Source organism: Myotis lucifugus, unplaced genomic scaffold, assembly GCF_000147115.1.
Source record: "Myotis lucifugus unplaced genomic scaffold, Myoluc2.0 scaffold_27, whole genome shotgun sequence".
In the NCBI taxonomy this organism is placed as follows: Eukaryota; Metazoa; Chordata; class Mammalia; order Chiroptera; family Vespertilionidae; genus Myotis; species Myotis lucifugus.
This window is the reverse complement of record NW_005871075.1, coordinates 1508340-1528696: the sequence shown is the minus strand read 5'-3', so window position 1 is coordinate 1528696 and position 20357 is coordinate 1508340. Positions and strand designations below refer to the sequence as shown.

Genomic DNA, 20357 nt, shown 5'->3' with positions numbered 1-20357 from the left:
TGGATGCTGTTCCAGTGCGTCCTCACCTTCCTCGGATAGCCTTCTGCAGCACCTTCATGCCCGCCAGGCGGCAGGACTGCCCCTCCAACCGTCTGTCCTTAAAGATGGCGCCCTCTGAGTGCACTTCGCCGAACATTCCGTAGGCATCCTGCACGAGGAGGCAGACTCTACAAAAAAGCATTCACAGTTGTTCTTTCCTGGAACAGTCTTTGATTCAACACAGAGATCAGGACAAATGAAGTTGAATTCAAACATGCACTTTCTAGATTTGTACACGCAGGCGTTTGTTTGATCACTGTTTGTAAACTATAGAGACAGAATTCGCTTTTGGCATAAAACTAAATTCTAAGCAGAATGAGGTTTAAAAGCACACGAAGAAGGTCATCCTTTCAAATCAAACATATTACTGTTGCCCATGTATTATGGATAATTAGAGCAGTCTCATATATTGTCTATTTAATTCTTCAGCTGAGGAAAGTGGGCATTATCACCTCCATTTGATAGATGAGGAAAGTGAGGGTCAGTGTGTTAAATGACTAGCCAGTAAGCAGGTCGCAAAATCAGGTCTTAAACTGGAGGCCCCTGATTTTGACATTTTTTTTGTGCCATAGCATCACATTACAGTAACAAGTTACAAGGATGCAGAAGAGTGACCAGTTTAGCCTAGTGGGACCTGAGAGAGCACCCCAGAGCAAGAAGCATTCCAGTCTCCAAGGGAAGCACCAAGCGGCAACAAGGAATGAACCAACGGCAAACTGCATAATGACCATAAAATCTGAATATCGAAATCTAATCTATAGAGAGGTCAGGATTTGTTCCAGCACTAGGCCAAACTATCCTATATGATAAAAGGCTAATATGCAAATTGACCGAACAGTGGAAAGACCGGTTGCTATGACACACACTGACCACCAGGGGTAGACACTCAATGCAGGAGCTGCCCCCTGGTGGTCAGTGCACTCCCACAGGGAGAGCGCCGCTCAGCCAGAAGCTAGGTTCACGGCTGGTGAGCTCAGTGGTGGTGGCGGGAGCCTTTCCCACCTCTGTGGCAGCACTACGGATGTCCAACTGATGGTTTAGGCTGCTCCCTTAAGCCATCAGTTGGACATCCTACAAGGGCTCCAGAACTGCGAGAGGGCGCAGGCAAGGCTGAGGGACCTCCCCCAAGTGCCTGAATTTCATGCACTAGGCCTCTAGTCCTATATAATAAAGAGCTAATATGCTAATTAGACTGGACAGCGGAACGACCTTCTGGAACAGCCAGTGGGTGGGGAGCGGGGCCACGAGGCAGCTGGAACTGCAAGGCCCGAGGCAGCTGGGGCTACGAGGGCCTACCCTTGCATGAATTTCATGCATCGGGCCTCTAGCTTAAAATATAGTTATATATAAATTGTAAATAGTCAATAATGAGGCCACTTATCTAGAAGAACTTCACCCACTCTATAACTTTCAAAAGATACTTTTAAATGTTCAACAAGAATATCAGAGTAGTAAGGTCAGAATGTAAGTGATTTATGCTAAATTATAAAAAAAAATAGGCTTTTAATGTCCCTTGAAAACAATTTAATTGGCCTATAAACTTTTCATACAAAATAAGCAAAGACTGTATAATTTAATCAGAGACCCAAGTGGGAAAGAACAAAGAAGTGTAATAGAGGTAGGGAGGCATAGCATAGAAGGTTGCAGAGCCATGAGATAAGTTTCACAAGATTCTTAATAACAATGGCACTTACGGATTTGTCACTGTGCTCTAAAGCAGTACCCTGGCCTTTTGGGTGTGTCTAGTGAATCTACGATCCATCTATTATGTGTTAAGTACAGTAGAACTGCCACTTGCATAGGCCTTCAGCGAGGTCTAGGTATGTGCTAATGAGCAATCCTGCCCTCTGTACCTCTACAGGAAAAGAATGAACACAGATAAATATGCAATCACAAGTCGTGGTGGTGTGAGGAAGGAAATAAGCGGAGTGCCTTGAGAAACAACACTGGGGTGGGATAGTCTATCCAGGGTGGTCAGGGAAGTTTTCTTAAAAGAGGGTGACCTTTAAGTTGAGTCCTGAAGAAAGAGAAGCCAATTATTAAGCAAACGGTTGAGAAAAAGCATTTACAACAGAGAAACCCTGTGATAGGAGAGAGCTCTTCCATGTTTGAGAAATTGAAAGAAGGTTAGATAAGGTAGGGAAAATGGTAGTAAGATAAAGGACTAATATTTGGGGATTTCTTAATTAATTTATTAATTTAAACTTAATTTTTGTTGATTTCAGAGAGGAAGGGAAAGGGAGAGAGATAGAAACATCAATGATGAGAGAGAATCATTGATTGGCTGCCTCCTGAACATCCTTCTGGGGATCGAGCCCACAACCCTGGCATACACCCGGACGGAAGGCGACCTCTTGGTTCATGGGTTGGTTGACACTCAACCACTGAGCCACACCAGCCAGGCTATTGTTCTTAATTTAAAATAAAAATTATATTTCTGAAAGAAAATTGAAATTTCAACAAGCATTTGTAAAGAAGGAAGAAAAAGGGATGGGGAGGGAAGAGACTGGTTGTGGGCAGCAATCGAGAGGCATCTTGGTGGAGCGAGTCTCATGGTTGGGCGTGACTGGCATCTACTGATGTTCAACTGTGTGGGGGGTGAGAGCGGTAAAGGCCATGGTGAAAGGCCTGTGTAAGGAGGTGGACCTGACCAGGGCACCAGCAGTGGTAAATAACCAGCATCTGTGCCAGTCAGCACTGACCTCCTGGTGCCAAAGAATCAACAATGGGGTGACACTAAAAAGTTAGATAATATTTTTCTTTCAGAAATGTAACTCTTAGGACAAGGTAGAGGATGTTATGTTAAATTTCAACATATATTAAAAATTGGGTGATTTTACATAAAATTCAAATTTCCCACTGTTTTAAGAAACCTGGGTTCTAGGAGCACCAGGCCAACACCCCATGGATGAAGCGCCAGTTTGTTAATTCATCCCGTGGGCCCTCGCCCCATCCTCTGATCGCAGCCCTCACACAACTCCATCCTCTGGGCCTCTGTCGGCATGCAAGCACACACTGGAAACACTTCCAGGTCTCTGTTGGCATGCACGCATGTGTTGGAAACATTTGAAGGCACGACGGAAGAACATGGTCATGGATGATGCATGAGGGACAGGAAGAGTCCATGCTGGCCTAAGATTTCTAGGAGCTACATGGCAGTGGAGAATCAAGAAGAGCTTGAGGGCAGGAAGCCCAGATGTGGAGCTCATTTCAGAGATCACAGAAGCCGTGGAATCCAAAGGCTGGTCAAGCGACTTGAGCCGGGAAGCAGGCGAAGACGGAGGTGATTAACACGGAACATGGAAGTCCAAGCTGGCCAGCGGAGGATGGGACTCAAAGCAGGTGGCAGAAACGACGTAGGTGTGGAGAGGCGGGTGTCCAGCCCCGCTGCCACCACTGACAAACTGCGGCAGCTCTGGCCGACACTCCTCTCTCCTGCACGACAGGGGGTGATTCTCTGGAGGCCTTTTCCATTATTCTAATCTAAGGAAGATTAGATAATCACCTATCTATACAGGAGGCTGGAGTTCAGACACTAGAGGTCCCTGAGCAGACAGTGTAACAGCATTGTGGCCATGCTCAGCAGGACAACCATTTCAAACAAGCACTGTCCTTAAAGAACTTGGAAATATTGTGAACTTAGCTGCTAGCCAAGCCACGTGAAGGCTAGAATTGGCATTTTAAAGTTATGTGATGAGTCAGTGTTCATAAAATTAAGCTCCCACTTTGGAAAGCAGAATAGCCATTGGACAAGGTGAAGTGTACATTCGGTTAATAGCAACTCTCCACTGCCAGTGACAGGCAAGCTAGGACTCAGGCTGCAGGCGGCGTTCCAAACTCCCTGCAGCACCGAGCACTGTGGGTGGGACCCTGTGCCTCGTGCGGGAGGCACGCTGCTGCTTTTAGACGTGATTCGCTTAGATAAACGCTAGAACAGCAACGAGAAATGTCCTCTCGAGAGGAAGTAGGTGTCAGTGGTTAGAGTAAGAGCCTCATAACTGCATTCACTCCATGAGACAGAGTTTGCCATTCAAAATTCTTGGAATAACAGTTTGGCAAGTGAATGCCACTTCTTTAAGATCAATGTTGCACGCCTGCCTACAACACACACCCTCAACCAAATAAAACCCCCTCCCCTTTTCCTGATTTTTGGCATCTGGTGCAGGGAAAGGCAGCCGGCAGGAGAGGCGCTGTTTTGGGCTCTGCTGCTGAGGGATGTAGGCTCCTGGCGACCCGGAGACTGTACCAGCCAGAGCACTTTAAATTGCTTTGTTACAAGTGGAATTAATTGACAAGGAGATGATTTTCCCTCGTGTGCCAGCTCGCTTGCGTCCGTAATGTGTATGCACTTTATGATAGGGGCAATCTTCTTGTGTGAAGGGGCTTAGAGGAAGGTGCTGAAAGCATGCCATCCCTCACAGAAATGAAACTGCCTGGTACGTGAAACCAGCCTGTGGTTGGCCTTCCCATGTTGCCTTCCTCATTCAGCTACTGCGATTGTGTTTGGTAGGTAAAGCGGTGAGTAATCATTAAAATACACAGTGTCTTCAGCTTGCCCCTCCTCCCAGCCAGCCAGGCCCTACCCATCCCAGCTGGGAAAATAAGGCAGCAGACAAAAAGAAATCCAAGGGCACAGCATTATAGCAGAATCCCCTCTGTGTTAGCCATTAGGAACCATTCGGCGGGACTTTGATTCTATGCATTTCTGAGCCATGAGGGTGAGGCCTGCACCATGTTGGAAGAGCTGGCTAAAGTCAGTGCCAAATGAAACTACGTTCCACAGCACATTCCCAGCACATAAAATAATACAGATAAGAGGTTCACCATTCAGTCACCGTCTTATCGTGTTGGAAGTATAAAAGTCCATTATGGAGTTAATATTTGTCTTTAAGAATGTTTTTTCTTCTCTTACCAGCTTACGATCACATCATGCTAATCATAGAATACTTTAAAAAATTCTAAAATTACATGTATTGTTAATCTGTAAAAGCAACAGAACAAAGCACAAGGATTATGAAAAGTAAAACTGTTGATTTGTAGAGGGAGTTTGAGTGAGGGTATAATTTAATCTCTTTGAAGTTTTAAAAGCTCCTCCCCAACTTTCCAAAAAATACTCATTTCCCCTTTTCAACCACTAACTCAATTTCATAGATACACAAGAAAAGAGAAACAGCAGGCGTGTGGATGTGTGTGTGTGCGCACGCACACATGGGAGAAGAGGAGATTTAAGTGATTTAAGTGAACACGTGGGATGTTTACATGAGCTAAGAGAGCAGTTCTTAGCAGTCCACCAAGAATTCCCGGAATCATGGTCAGTCCCACTATTTTATTCTAGGTCAGTGTCAGCTTAAGCAGCCTTGCTCCATGTTTATAAAATCTTACTAAGCCTCAATTTAAGGAAGAAATTAGATGAAGTGAGGGGGGAAAAGCGAGAGAGAAAAAGGGAAAGGGAGAATGGGGGGAAGAGGGGAGTTTGAACATGAACATGAGAGAGGAAAGATTCACTGGAAAGAGGGAGGGAGAGGAAGAAGAGGAGGAGAGAAGGCAGAGAGTGGAGTGGGCGGAGGGCCTTTCCCAGCTCCACCCACCCACAGGGCAGACAGGAAACTGATCCACGGGACATTGTGTTCCTCTCCTGAAAAACAACCAGAGGAGCTCCTAAAGTAAACAGTTAATCCTGCTGTTTATCTTTTTCACTTGATGGGATGTTAAGAGGACGTTTCTACTACCCAGAAATGTGGTTTTTATTCTTTTAAAAGTTGTATTTTCTCTTTGCTAAAAATAAGAGTGTGACATGTACACTTTGTAATATCAGGGAACAGAAAGAAATAAAAATCTTTCTTTGCTTAAAAGTGACTTAACTAAAAGGATTCCAAAAAGTCCGAGACAGGCCTTTTCTACCCCGATACCTTCTCTCTTTTGGGAAAATACCGCATTGCTGTAGGGAACCAAACCAAAGCGAAACAAACCACCTGCTGCAGGCTCCATCTTTAAGGAAGACACAAGTGAAAGTGCTGGCCTACGTGCCATCCTGGACTTTGGTTCTGGTTATTGCTCATGAAGATAACACGACCACTGTGCCCATCAAGAGCAGGAAGAGTGCATTTTACATGTGGCTGGAACAAGTTTTCGAAGATAGTTATTATTACACATTTTTATTAACTGAAATATCAATTGAGAAAATAGGTAATTACAATATCTGAGATTCATGCGCAGTTGTAAGATATATTAGAGAGACCCTGTGTACACGTTGCCCGTTTTCCCCCAATACTGTACTTTATTCTAGCAAACAGTACAGTTTCTCAACCAGCATATTGATACTGATACAGTCCACCAATATTATTCAGATTTCACCAATTTCACGTGTGTGTGTGGGGATCGAGTCGCAACCCAGGCATGTACCCTGACTTGGAATTGAACTGGCAACCTCTTGGTTGATGCTCAACCACTGAGCCACACTGGCTACGCTGCAAGAGGTTTTAAACATTTGATACCTGACTATTTAGTCAGGGGCACTGACCTCTTTTCCTTAGACTGTCAAATAGAAAAATACAACAGCCAACAATAGCCACCTGGTGTAAATGAATCGAAATTATACCAATTTTTTTTGTCAGATCAGCAAAAAATACAATTTTTTGGTGTGCCTCAGGATTGTAGTAATTAGTTTATCTGCCATTAAATGAAAAAGGTTGAAAATTGCTGTCCTATAGCCACCATTACAGTCTAGATACTGAAGGGTTCCATCAGCAAAAGGATCCCTCCTGCTACTTTTTTACAATCCACCTCCTTCCATCTCCCCAACCCCCATATCAAACATCTAGAAACCACTAGTCTGTCCTCCATTTCTACAATTATGTCATTTCAAATGTTGTAAAAATGGAATTTTCCAGTATACAACCTTTGGGATTGGCTTTCCCTCTTCAGTACAGTTTGTTGGTAATTAATCCATGCTGTTATGCCTTTTATTTTTATAACAGCTTTACTGAGACACTACAGGCCCAGTGCACGAAATTTGTGCACTGTGGGGGTGGGGTGGAGGGGGTCCCTCAGCCTGAACCCTCTCGCAATCCGGGACCCCTTGGGGGATGTCAGACTGCTGGTTTAGGCCCATGTGGGATCAGGCCTAAACTGGTAGTCGGACATCCCTCTCACAATCCAGGACTGCTGGCTCCTAACCGCTCGCCTACCTGCCTGCCTGATCACCCCTAACCACTTGCCTGCCTGCCTCATTGCCCCTAACCACTCTCTTGCCTGATCGCCCCTAACTGCTTGCCTGCTTGCTTGATCACCCCTAACCATTCTGCTTGCCTGTCTGATCGCCCCTAACTGCTCGCCTGCCTGCCTGATCACTCCCAACCGCGTCTACCTCAGCCCCCACCGCCACGGCTTAGTCTGGAAGGACGTCCGAAATGACGCCTGGAAGGTTGTTTGGCTGTTGGGTCTAATTAGCATATTATGCTTTTATTCTTGTAGATAATTTATTTACTGTAAAAATCACCTTTTTTATAGTGGCAAAATACACATATCACAAAATTTACCATTTTAACCATTTTAAGGGTATCAATTCAGTGGCATTAAGTAAATTCACAATGTTCTGTAGTCATCAGCACTATCTTGTTCCAGAATATTTTCATCACCTCCCCCCAAAAACCTTATCTATTTTTAAAAAATATTTATTGTTGAAAGTATTACATATGTCTCCTTTTTCCCCCCACTGACCCTTTCTAGCCAGGCGTCACCGCCAGCCCCAGTCCTTCACTGCCCTATTGTCTATCAGCCTCCTCAATCTTCCTCCCCTGAGTTTCTGGAAGCAATTAATCTTTCTTTCTCTATGGACTTGCATATTCTGCATATGTCACATAAATGGAATCGTATAATGTGTGGCCTTCTGTGTCTGGCTGCTTTCACTTAGCATGTTTTCAAGGTTTATCCATGTTATTGCATGTGTCAGTACTTTACTCCCTTTTGCTGCTGAATCATATTCCATTATATGGATATATCACATTTTAGTTATCCATCTATTAGCGGATGCACATTTGAATTGTTTCTACTTTTTTTGCTTGTATGAATAATGCTGCTATGAACATCTGTGTGGAAGCTTTGTGAACATGTTTCCAATTCTTATGAGTATATTCCTAGGAATGCAAATGCTGGGTTGTATGGTAACTATGCTTAACCTTTTGAGAAACTGCTAAACTTCTTTTCCAAAGTGGCTGCACTATTTTACATTCCCACTAGCTGAGTATGAGGATTCCAATTTCTCCATATCCTTGCGAACATTTGTTTTCTGTCTTTTTTATTATAGCCATCCTCGTGGGTGTGAAGTGGTATCCCACTGTGGGTTTGTCTGCATTTCCCTAATGACCAATGATGTTGATTATCATGTGCTTCTTGGTCATTCGTATATCTTCTTTGGAGAAATGTCTATTCAAATCCTTTGACCATTTATTTAAGTTATTCTTTTATGTTGACTTGTATGAGTTCTTTATATATTCTGAATATGAATTTCCTATCAGATATGTGATTTCCAAATAAATCTCTCCTATTCCCAGGGTTGTCTTTTTACTTTCTTGATGATGTCCTTTGAAGTGCAAAAGGTTTTAATTTTGATGAAGTCCCATTTATGTATTTTTCTTTTGTTGTGTTATGCTTTTTGTTGTTATATGTAAGGAACCACTGCCTAATACATAAAGTTATGAAGATATATTCCTGTTGTCTTCTGAGAGTTTTGGTTCTTACATTTAGGAGTATGATTAGTTTTGAGGTAATTTTTGTGTATATTGTGAGGTAGTGTGGCAGGACAGTAAGAAGTGAGGAAAATTCCTAGGCAAGTGGAGTAGGGAAACTGACACAAGAAAATTAAACAAATCAAACAATTTGAACAACTTACTCCCAGCTAGTGAGTTGCAAGATCTTATCTTCCCTAAGCAAGGACACTTGAGGGCAAATAGTTTATACACCTCACCCCCTTACCAGAGAATACAGAGCTTAAATCATCCTGGCCGGGAGATAGAGGACAGAGACCCAGTTAAAACCATTTGTGCCAGCCAAACTCAAGAACAGATGCAGTTAGGGGAACAAATAACAAAAACCCATTAAAGTCAGACAGACCCAAGATAAAAGTAAAATAGTAAAGCAGACCAAAAAATAATCCCAAACTTCCCTATACATCATTTTGATGTACCAGCACATTAAAAACACACCTGGAAAGCTGATGAATATTCTGCTGAAACCCTCTTAGATTCTCATCTACAGAAAAAAAAAAATCCCCAAAGACAAAGACCCAGTGTGGGCTCTTTCTAGAGCAGTGGTTGCCAACCTTTCAGACCTCACGGACCATCAGTGGTCCACAGACCACTGGTTGGCGACCGCTGTTCTAGAGCACGCCTATGCCCTTCTAGGCATTAACTTTTTACTTCCTTCTAAACCAGGGGTCCTCAAACTACGGCCTGCGGGCCACATGTGGCCCGCCGAAAACATTTATCTGGCCCGCCAGGTGTTTTTGCTGCCACTGCCTGTTGCTTAGCAGCCGACTCGTCCCGGGCCCACAGTGCACATGTGTGGAATGTGCGCCGCACTCTCCGACTCTCTCTCTCTCTCTCTCTCTCTCTTTCTCTCCTCCTCCTCCTCTCAGTCTCGGGTGTGATCGGAGGAGTCACGAGTTTGCCTGTGCAGAGCCTGCTGCTGCCTGAAGACGAAGGTAAGAACAAGTTAGGATTTATTTTTTTTTGAAGTTAGGAGGTCTATTTTTTTATTTTATTTTGCAGTTAGTAGGGCCTTTTTTTTTTTGAAGTTAGGAGAGCCTTTTTTTTTTTGAAGTTTTGTTTTTTTACTTCAAAATAAGATATGTGCAATGTGCATAGGAATTTGTTCATAGTTTTGTTTTAAACTATAGTCCGGCCCTCCAACGGTCTGAGGGACAGTGAACTGGCCCCCTGTTTAAAAAGTTGGAGGACCCCTGTTCTAAACTCTAAGGGTCTCTACGAGACTTGCAATCAGGGGAGCAGTTGGCAGTGGCAGCTCATCCAGGTTTACCCCCTGATCCTGTCTCCAAGACCCCCTTTTTCTCTGACTTCCCAGTGAGCTGAGAGCAGCCCTGCCTAGGCTCACTTCTTTCCTATAACATTTCTAGCGAGCCAAAGCAGAGCACCGCCTCGCTGTCCCTTACTGCTTCTACCCCAAGTCCTTTCTTTTTTTCACTGTCCCCAGGTTTAATAAACTTATTCTCAAAATCACGTGAACTCTTGCTGTGACATCTTTCCTACACGGAGTCAAGAACCCACATACTATAGGAAATCCCACTCCAGGCCGGTCCCTGTTTGGTAACAGTGGGGGTCAACTAAGTTCTTTTACATGTGAATCGATACCCTTAAAATGGTTAAAATGGTACATTTTATGATATGTGTATTTTGCCACAATAAAAAAGGTGATTTTTACAGTATATAAATTATCTATAATAATAAAAGCATAATATGCTAATTAGACCCAACAGCCAAACAACCTTAAGTGCCCATCAGCAGATGAGTGGATAAAAAAGCTGTGGTATATTTGCACAATGGGATACTACTCAGCTGTAAAAAAGAAGAAACTCTTACCGTCTGCAACAGCATGGATGGATTTGGAGAGTATTATGCTAAGCGAAATAAGCCAGATAAGCCAGTAAGAGAAAGGTAAGTATCACATGGTCTCACTCATGTGGACTCTAATGAACAAAATAAACTAATGAACAAAACAGATCCAGAGACATAGAAGCATGGAACAGACTGATGAATTTCAGAAGAAATTAACCTGAGAACTTATATGCATAGCCCACGGACACAGACAATAGTGTGGTGAAGGCCTGGGAGGGGTAGGGGCAGGGTGCAGGGGGTCAATGGGGAAAAAAACACAAAGGGGACATATGTAATACTTCCAACAATAAAGATACATTCAAAAAAATGCTTTACATAGGTAATTCACAAAGTGACACCTCTGAATTGTACAATGTAGGAGTAGGAAGAAAATATTAACATACTAGTGAAGTTCCAAATTAGAACAAAATAAATGAAGGAAAGGAGGGAGAGAGGGTGGGAGAGAGTAATCTTAGCGAAGAAAATTACTCAGATTGTGTCAAATCAAGTCAGCAGCTCTGGGCAAAATGTGGTCTTATTTCCTCTAATTTATTCCCCAACTTACCCTCAAATGATTTGGTATTCCCATTTTTCTATGCCTACTCATCAGTGAAACCTGAAGAGACAAGTGTCTGTAACTGAGTGCAGAGTAAAGAGCAAGGCACCAACCATAGGGGACGCATGTTGGAAGTGCCATAGGTAAGTTACAGTGTCCCATGGCTTCCTCGGCATCACCAAATAGTACGTTGGACGAACCGGAGTCATCACAGCCTTTCTCAACCAGGGTTTCATGAAGGAATTAAACACCCAAACTCTAAGGCTGTAATGAACGTAATGGATAAGAACCCACCTGTGCATCTAGAATGGCATTAGGTATATACAATCTTGGGAGGATTGAGAGGACAGGCACTCACATAATCTTCAGGCTTCTGCAGTTCCAATGAGGAAGCCAGTTTAGAGTAAATGAACGTATGGGTAAAGGCACTACTGTATTGGGCCTACTGACCCAACAAGAAACGGCTTGTTTAATCATTCTTAGATGACTTGCTTCTGAATCAGGGTTTCACACTCCAAGCTGACTAACTGGCCTAGAAACCAGTCCTGTCTAATGCAATGCTTATATCATTTGGATTTGTAAAGTACAGGCGTATATTCTAAAACACAAACTACCTCAGCAAAAGGCATAGGTACACAAGGCTTTTTTCTTTTCTAAGTATCAATGGTAATTTTGTAAATTCTTCTGCAATCCTAAGAATACCAGTTCTAGAAACAATATCATTGAGAAATATTAAATTGTTTTAAGATATTTTAAAATGAAGTCATTCCATTTTGATGTAGTCCCATTTGTTTATTTTCTCCTTAGTTTCCATTGCCATAGGAGCTGTTATCGGTGAAGATATTGCTTCGGCATGTCTGAGATTTTGCAGCCTGTGGATTCCTCTAAGATTTTTATGGTTTCCCGTCTTACATTTAAGTCCTTTATCCATTTTGGGTTTATTCTTGTGTATGGTGTAAGTTGGTGGTCTAGTTTCATTTTTTTGCATGTATCTGTCCAATTTTCCCAACACCATTTATTGAAGAGACTGTCTTGACTCCATTGTATGCTCTTGCCTCCTTTGTCAGATATTGAGCATAGTGGTTTGGGTCCATTTCTGGGTTCTCTATTCTATTCCATTGGTCTATATGTCTGTTCTTGTGCCAGTACCAGGCAGTTTTGAGAATAGTGGCTTTGAAATACAGCGTGATATCTGGTATTGAGATCCCTCCTACTTTGTTCTTCTTTCTTAGGATCACTGCAGCTACTCGGGGTCTTTTTTTTTTTATTCCAGATGAGACTAAACCTTCAGGGGTCACCTTCAGAAGACACCTCTTTATCAGATAGAAGGTTCTCAGGGATGAATCTGCTCCATTTCCAGCCCACCTACCTCAGTCCGTAGGAATGCATCCACACCAGCTGACATTCTTCCCAGCTTCTTACCCAGCCTCATCTTCCCACTTGGTCAGGACATACAGGGAACTTGCTGCCTATAGGTCTTTGTTTTACAACGATTATCATCTATCCTACATCTGTCCACTCTCAACTGTTTGGCATCAAGACGAGAGCTGGAGGGGCAGCTTTCTCCCAGACAGAAGTGCTGGCAGAAGCTATTGTTCCTTTGATGAGCCATCCCCCAACAGAACCAGCAGAGGGGCTCCATACCGGAGACTGCATCAACCTGGCTAATGCTGTTTGCCCCATCCTAGTGATTACCTGAGACCCCGTCCCACCCAACTTTTGGGTCCACCCAAGCTGTGGCTGTCTTGGTTCATGCTTCAGATTGTCCTAAAATCTCTCAATCAAGCAGCATCCGCCTCAGCAAGCCCCATACCTCTCACTAAGTGGCCCCAGGCCCCGCACAAGCAGCAGCTATCGGCAGAACACTTTGTAGCTATGCCTGGTGGCCCCAGGCAGAACACAGGCAGTGGCTGACCTTGGCCTGCACCTCCCAGGAGGCCCTGGAGCCAGCACACTCAGTGGACAGTTCCAGAACAAGTCAAAGCACCACCACCCAACCACCTCCACAAGCAACACACTCAAGAGGCAGAATCAGGATGCACCAGTGTTCAGCTGAAGTAAGTCCTGCTCTATGTGGTGAGCCCCTGCACGGCTGGTCCTCCAAGGTGGTGGGAGATCGGTGTTCGTGGTCACAGCCAATCCCTGTAGCTGATGGGCCTGGGTAAATCCCTCTCATTGATGTGCCAACAGACATCAAGACTCAACTCAACAGGAGGGTGTACAGCCCAATGGGGGGCGCATCTTGAGTACCCAGCTGGGATGATAGGGGAGGCTGTGCCGCTGGACCCTACAGGATACCCACTCCACCAAGCCTGGGAGATGTAGCAGCTCTACTTAATACATAGAAACAAACACAGGGAGGCTGCCAGAATGGAGACCAAAAAACATGTCCCAAATGAAAGACCAGAATAAAATTCAGGAAAAAGAAATAAACAAAATGGAGACATGCAATCTACTAGATGCAGAGTTCAAAACACTGGTTATAAGGATATCAAGGAACTTAGTGCGGACCTCAACAGCATAAAAAAGAACCAGTCAGAAATGAAGGATACACTCCGCTAGCCGGTTTGCCCTCACACCATTTATTGTGTGGTTAATCTTTCTCTACTGCTTTGAAATATATACATTATTTACTAAGTTCCTGTATACACTTGGGGTTTTCTTTTCTGTTCCACGGGCTTACCTATTACATTAAGTGAAATAACTCTTAAATTTTAAAAAGTGACTTTCATTATTTTGTACTTCTAACAGCTGGATGTTGCCTATCTTATGGTGGTTTTGTGTAAAGAAGATAACTCCTTTCCGGGCCAGTACCTAGCTTTCCTGTTCTGATCTCTCTCATCCTCTGCAAGCTTATATCCAATCTGATTTCTCCAGCTCAGTGTTTAATGGGCACCTCTACCTCAACAAGGGCATACTGGAACTCCAGACTTCCACTGCTAAACCTCCAAGTCTCCCCGCCTCAGTAACTGACACGACCATCAAACCAACAACCTCATAATCATCCTTGATTCCCCTCTTTCTATCATCCCACATCCAGTCATTAGCAAGTAGTGTGACCTCTATCTTTAAAACAGATCTTGAATCTTCCTACTTTTGACCACTTCCTCAATAGCACTCTGACCCAGGTCACCAGTCTTACCTGTCTGGATTCCTGAAATGGCCTTCTAACTCATTTCCTGTTCCTACTCTTACGCCTCATTTCATTTGCTCTAGAGTAGCCCGAGGGATCTTTACAGATCAGCTCACATCCATCCCATGCTTGAAACCTCGAAGGCTTCTCATCATATTGGAATGAAGCTGCTTGCCTCCTCTCTGTACTCAGCTTCTATCTTGGCTCCTGGGTTCACAAGCCCCGGCCATGCCACCTTCCTTTCTGCTGTTGGAACACACCAAATTCATCCTTTTCTTTACAATAGTTCATTTCTTTGCCTGGAAATTGTGTCTTTCAGAACTTTTCATGGCTGGCTCCATCTTTCCACTTAGGCCCTATCCCAAAGGGCTCCTTCCTAGGCTTTCCCTGACTAGTCACTCCAAGGTAACCTTGATACCCTCACCCACATCACTTCATATCACAGGACAATATTATTTCTCATAATGATAGCAAACATTTTTTGAACACTTTAATAAGGAGGAGAGAGAGGCAATTCCAGTCTCTATTCGCATTTATGCTATTTCCCCTACCCTGCCAGGTGTGCAAGTTAGGAGGTGGGTGGGAAGGTCCACAGGGGAGGCTATAACCCCCAGGGTCTTCCGCATTGGAAATCCCCACAGTACTGGCTTGGCCATGTGACTCAGCTTTTGTGTGAGCAGCAGTCTTTGCTAAGGAGCAGCCACCAGTATTCTACCCTTAGTGTAGCTAGACAGACTGAGGGTGGAGCCCTCCAGAATGTAAACACTACCCCCTAAGCCTCTGTTGACAATGTGCTTAGAGTTTAAATAGTGCACTTAAAAAGTGTTTACCTGTCACTATGATGAATGACCTCAAAAAGTTCATAGAGTTGAATAAAACCATGGAAAAAACCAACCTTCAATTAATTGAAAGAATGTGTTAGGTATTGCTATGCAAGGTCATGATATCATATAGCTGAACTGCTATTCTGTTTGGAACAGGAACAATACTGTTCATATTAATGCGTCTGAATATACAGTTCAAAGTTTTTTCATTGCAAATACTTCATTTTGTGTATAATATATAAGAAACATTTAATTACTGAAACAGAAGATCACAGTTCTTGAAGTCTGAAGATGAGTACCACATAATGCAGAACAGAAAAAATAAAAAATATTGTATCTATGAATCACCTGAATATTAGTATTTTCTATCACAATTAAGTAGATGGGCTGAAATTCGCTTCAAAGACATTGCACTTAAGAGAAACATCCCCCAGTTTCTGTATGTAGTATTCATGTTTTCAGGCCTTTATAAACCTCAATATGCATAAGATAATTGGCCAAGAAAACCAATACACTAGCAATGGTTTTCACTGTAGTAGAACAAAGTAGAATAGATGAGTGTATTCTGCATTCAAAACATAAGATTCAATATGCCAAAATCCTCATGTATGAGTAAGATCCATTTAAGACCTTTAAATTTCCCAAATTTATAAAGATTGGAAATATCTGCACATGTCCTTGCCTTCCACCAAATCACATTTTTGTTGCGTTTTCCATGAAGAAACTCAAATAATTCAAAGCTGCTTTTTCAATCTTCACTGAAATTCATTAAGTTATTATTAATGACCTTTTTAAAATAAGAAAAACAGCCCGGCAGGCATGGCTCAGTGGATGAGCATCGACTTGGGAACCAGGAGGTCAGGGTTCGATTCCCGGTCAGGGCACATGCCCGGGTTGTGGGCTTGATCCCCAGTGTGGGGCTGTGCAGAAGACAGCTGATCAGTGAGTCTCTCTCATCATTGATGTTTCTCTCTTTCTCCCTTTCCCTTCCTCTCTGAAATCAATAAAAATATATTAATAAAATAAAATAAGAAAAACATTAACACTTTACAAGAGTTATTGTTTATGGGAGATCTCACAATGATGAAGCTGCCTTGACATGTCGCGTAGTGATGGTGTGAGCTGCATCCAGCAAGCACAAGGCAATTTCTTACCCCGCAAAGTCTCCATTCACCACACACTGTGCAAGGCCTTCAGGGCCTTTCTCAACCAAGGCTGTGAATGCTAATCCTTGCACACCAGGGACCACTCTTACATACGCACCACACCAAGGCCGGCCACTGCCAAACAGATCTGCCATTGCTCTTAGGCCCTAGCAGTTCATAACTAGGTTGGATTAGATCTCCCAAAAGGGGGGTTTCCCCCCCCCCCCCCCCCCCCCCCCCGCCCACGAGCAAGTATTCTATTTCATTCACCACTGAGCAAGAAGCTATTTGGGGAACTCATTATCTTCTAACCCAGCCCTTAAATGTGCCAGGTTGGGAGAAGCTGAGACAGTCAGTAGGGCTTTTGTGCTGGGTGGTGGTGGAGTACCCAGACTTCACTTGGCCCATCCTCTCTTGAGAATTTGTCCACAGCCTCTTAGAGTCTTAATGCTGCACAGAAGCTCATAACCACATATAGCATTCATATGTGCTGGCATTAGTACAACCATTTTTTATTTAAGTTTCAAGAACTATTAAGCCCTTAGTACTATCATTCTTAAACACTTACTGTTTAATAATCCCACTATCCATGAGCATTTATTTGCAATGGTTATCCTCTAAAAATGTCCATCTAGCATAGGCACTCAAGTAAATCTGTTGAATATTGTTTCAAATATAAAGCAGAAATGAATCTATGAAAAACTATGTAACATCATAGAAATAAAAATATTCAGAAATAACACAACTTTATGCACTAGAGAAGCCAATAGCACAGAAAAAAGTAAAACCTGATTAGTTTTATTTATTTAACTTGTTGATGTATGGAATGTATATTTGCACTAAGATTTCAAAACTCTTTAAAGTGCACCTCAACCATACATAACCACTTTTCAGCATCTACTAATGAAATTTCCCTTTTAAATCGGAGCTCAATAGTTGTAGTCTATAGTATAACATTTTATAGTTCTAATACTTATTATCAAGTAATGTATCCAGAAATTTGGGGACTTTGAATTCTTTTAAAAGATAGAACATTAACTTAAAAGATAAAAATGTGTTTTTGTACATCCTACATTCACAGATATTATTATTTCATTCCAAAATGAAATTTTAGGATTATGTGGCTAAGCTGTTATCCTCCACTTCTTTCATACATTTTTTATTTCTCTCTTCCTATTGAGTTCTTTCCAGCTCTATTGATGAATATGAAGGATTTCAATTGCTTTTAATGGGCCGTTCTAAACTCCCAGAGGTGGGAACTAAACCCTATGCATCTTGAGTTTCTTTGATGTAACTTAGAACCTGTCAATCAAAGGCAGAAGTGTTGCCAAGGCAGGGCCTGATTTTGCTACTTCTAGCAAGCAGAACATCAACAAATATGTCAGGGTCTGACCAGTTGCTTAGATGCATCAAATGGCAGGAATGAGGCACCCAGTTTGCTGATTCAGCTGGTCGCCCACACAGAGTGATTCTAGAGCTGGAAGTAGCAGCAACAACGTGCTGATCACGCAGGAAGTTGCTAGCTGTGGCTCTAGAGCTGGTGGAGAGCTGAAGTGCTAGACAGCAGGTAGGTAGGAACCAGTAGAGGAGATGGAGGAGGAGAGAAACCCACCTAGAGACCTGGAATGGCCCAGAGAGTCGCTGAGGCTGACAGAAGAAATTCTTACACTACCTCCTGCAGAAATGCTTCATAATGACAGTAAATGATAAAAGTGTCATCCCAGGAAAGAGAGTTAGGTCAGGGGCGATAATGAAAAATGTCTGAGTGACAAGAAATACTAAATTAGTACAATACCTAAAGAAAGCTCTATCTTTGGAACAATTTTAGAAGGATCTTTTCCTTGGGCAGCAGAAAATTCCTCCCGGTGATCGGAGCTACATATTAAACATTGCAAAACAGAGCATTCCTACTTAAAGCCTCTATCTGACCATGGTCACTGAAGCTGGTATGAACTCTATAATGCTTTAAAATGAACTTGTATTTTCTTAATCTTCTTTTATTTCGCAGTATCTAAAACCATTCTCTGATAAAAGGAACCTGAGTTCCTTGCAGAAATGGTTGTTTCTAGGAGTGGGGTAGGAAATACACAAGATGAGACTGGAACATCTTTTAGTGCCAAAAAGTAAGAAAGTACTTAAAACAAAACAAAAAACAAAACCAAAAACCCAATGATGGGACTATGTCAAAGAGAAAAGGGATTCAACTGAAAGCGCTTCAACGGCAAAAGCTGAAACAGTTTGAGCAACAAAATAAATAAAATAGCACTGGACTTTAAACCTAAGTACAAATTAAATATTCATGAGTCCATACTGATATATATATACATATATACATATATATATATATATATATATATATATATATATATATATATATGAATAAATATATTTTTTTGAGTAAATAAGTGGGGGGAGAAGAAATAAGTCTCCCATGCATTAGAATTCCAAGTAATTACTCCACTGTCATAGAGAGGGATCAGAACTCCTCATTTCTAGGCCCTGGCCAGATAACTCGGTTGGTTAGAGTGCTGTCTCAATACGCCAATGTTGCAGGTTCAATCCCTGGTCACATATGTGAGTCAACCAATGAATGCATGAATAAGTGGAACCTCAAGTTGACCTCTTTCTCTCCACCACCCCCCCCCTCTAAAAATAAATCAATAAAAAAATGTAAAACAAAACAAAAAAACTCTCCTCAATTCTTAGGTACGGGTTATACATAGTGACTTCCTTCCAAAGATTTCAGGATGGAAAGAGGGAAAAAGTGTAACTTTACAGTGGAAACTTGACACAAACTACCTCAGCCAGACGACCAAGGCCAATATCAACAGCGATAGGTCATGTTGATCTAATGTGATGAAAATCGCACTTTATCTCTGTGATCTTCCTTCCAAGAACCCATAACCCCAGTCTAATCATGAGTAATCAATCAGATAAATTCCAAAGAAGGAGATGCTACAAAATACCTCACCAGAGATTATCAAAACTGTCAAGGTCATCAAAAACGAGGGAAATCTGAGAAACTGTCACAGCCAAGAGGTGACTAAGAAGGCGTGCCTACTCAACGTAATGTGCTAGTCTGGATGGGGTCCTGGAAAAGAATAATTACATCAGGTAGAAACCTAAGGAAATGTGAATAAAGAACTTCTGTCAGTTAAAAAAATCACATCTACATACTTCCAAAAAGTAGTACCTATCTGTGTCAGACATTATTTCGGTCTATGTGGATAATGATAAATGTATGTAGATTTCAGGATGCCTAGCTCCAAAGCTGGGACGCCCAGTAGAGAGTTGGCAATCAATACACTTGGAAGGAATAACACTTTTCTATTTTATTTATTTGTTTAGTTTTACTGAGATATAATTGACACTGTGTAAGTTTAAAATGTATGACATAATGGGATAATACTTTTCTTTATTAGAATGATGATTTTACTATTTTGTCACTAATGTTTCCATATTGCTACAATTTTAAATTTAATCTAATTTCTTAGTATAGCCATTCACCAATTGCTTAGAACAATTTTCTGACTAAGTTTCTCCACACACAGGGAAATAGCTCCTTTGTGGGTGGATTGTCTTGCCCAAAGCTGCACAGAAAGGCAAGTATGTCCACCCAATTTTCACCCACTGGGATGGGTAGCAGGTGAGCACCCCGGCTTCCTATTCTTCCCAAAGGTCAGCGGTCCCTTCACCTAAACAACCTCTTCTTAGGTTTTTAAATATTTGATGGTTGATTACAGTTTTCCTACAGTTCTCTTAACCAATAGCTTGTGGATGAAAAAGGGGTGCTGTAATAAACCATAAATTCCTACCTGCTCAGGTCACAGTGGGTAGTCATACCCCAGCCTATAATGCGTTAGTGGAAGGTTTTTAAGCAAACCCTGTCCATTCTTGTGCATCGAGGTTAACACACTTTGAAAACGCCAAAAGTAATATCCCTTTAAAGAGTAACCACCCCCAAGAAAGCACATAATCTTGTAATCCAGTCCCCGACTTGCTTTCTCCCACCATCATGTGATTAATCTTTCTAACATTCCCTCCTTAATT

At 42.3% G+C, this 20357-nt stretch overlaps 1 protein-coding gene across 1 annotated transcript in view; it reads right to left on the bottom strand.

The window, feature by feature from the left end:
- SPIDR (scaffolding protein involved in DNA repair) overlaps positions 1–20357 on the bottom strand; it is a 256942-nt gene that overhangs the window by 38744 nt on the left and 197841 nt on the right. The window contains exon 9 of the mRNA XM_023751910.1: positions 27–167. Within this exon, the coding sequence (XP_023607678.1) occupies positions 27–167 (141 nt within the window). The remainder of the gene's footprint in view (positions 1–26; positions 168–20357) is intronic.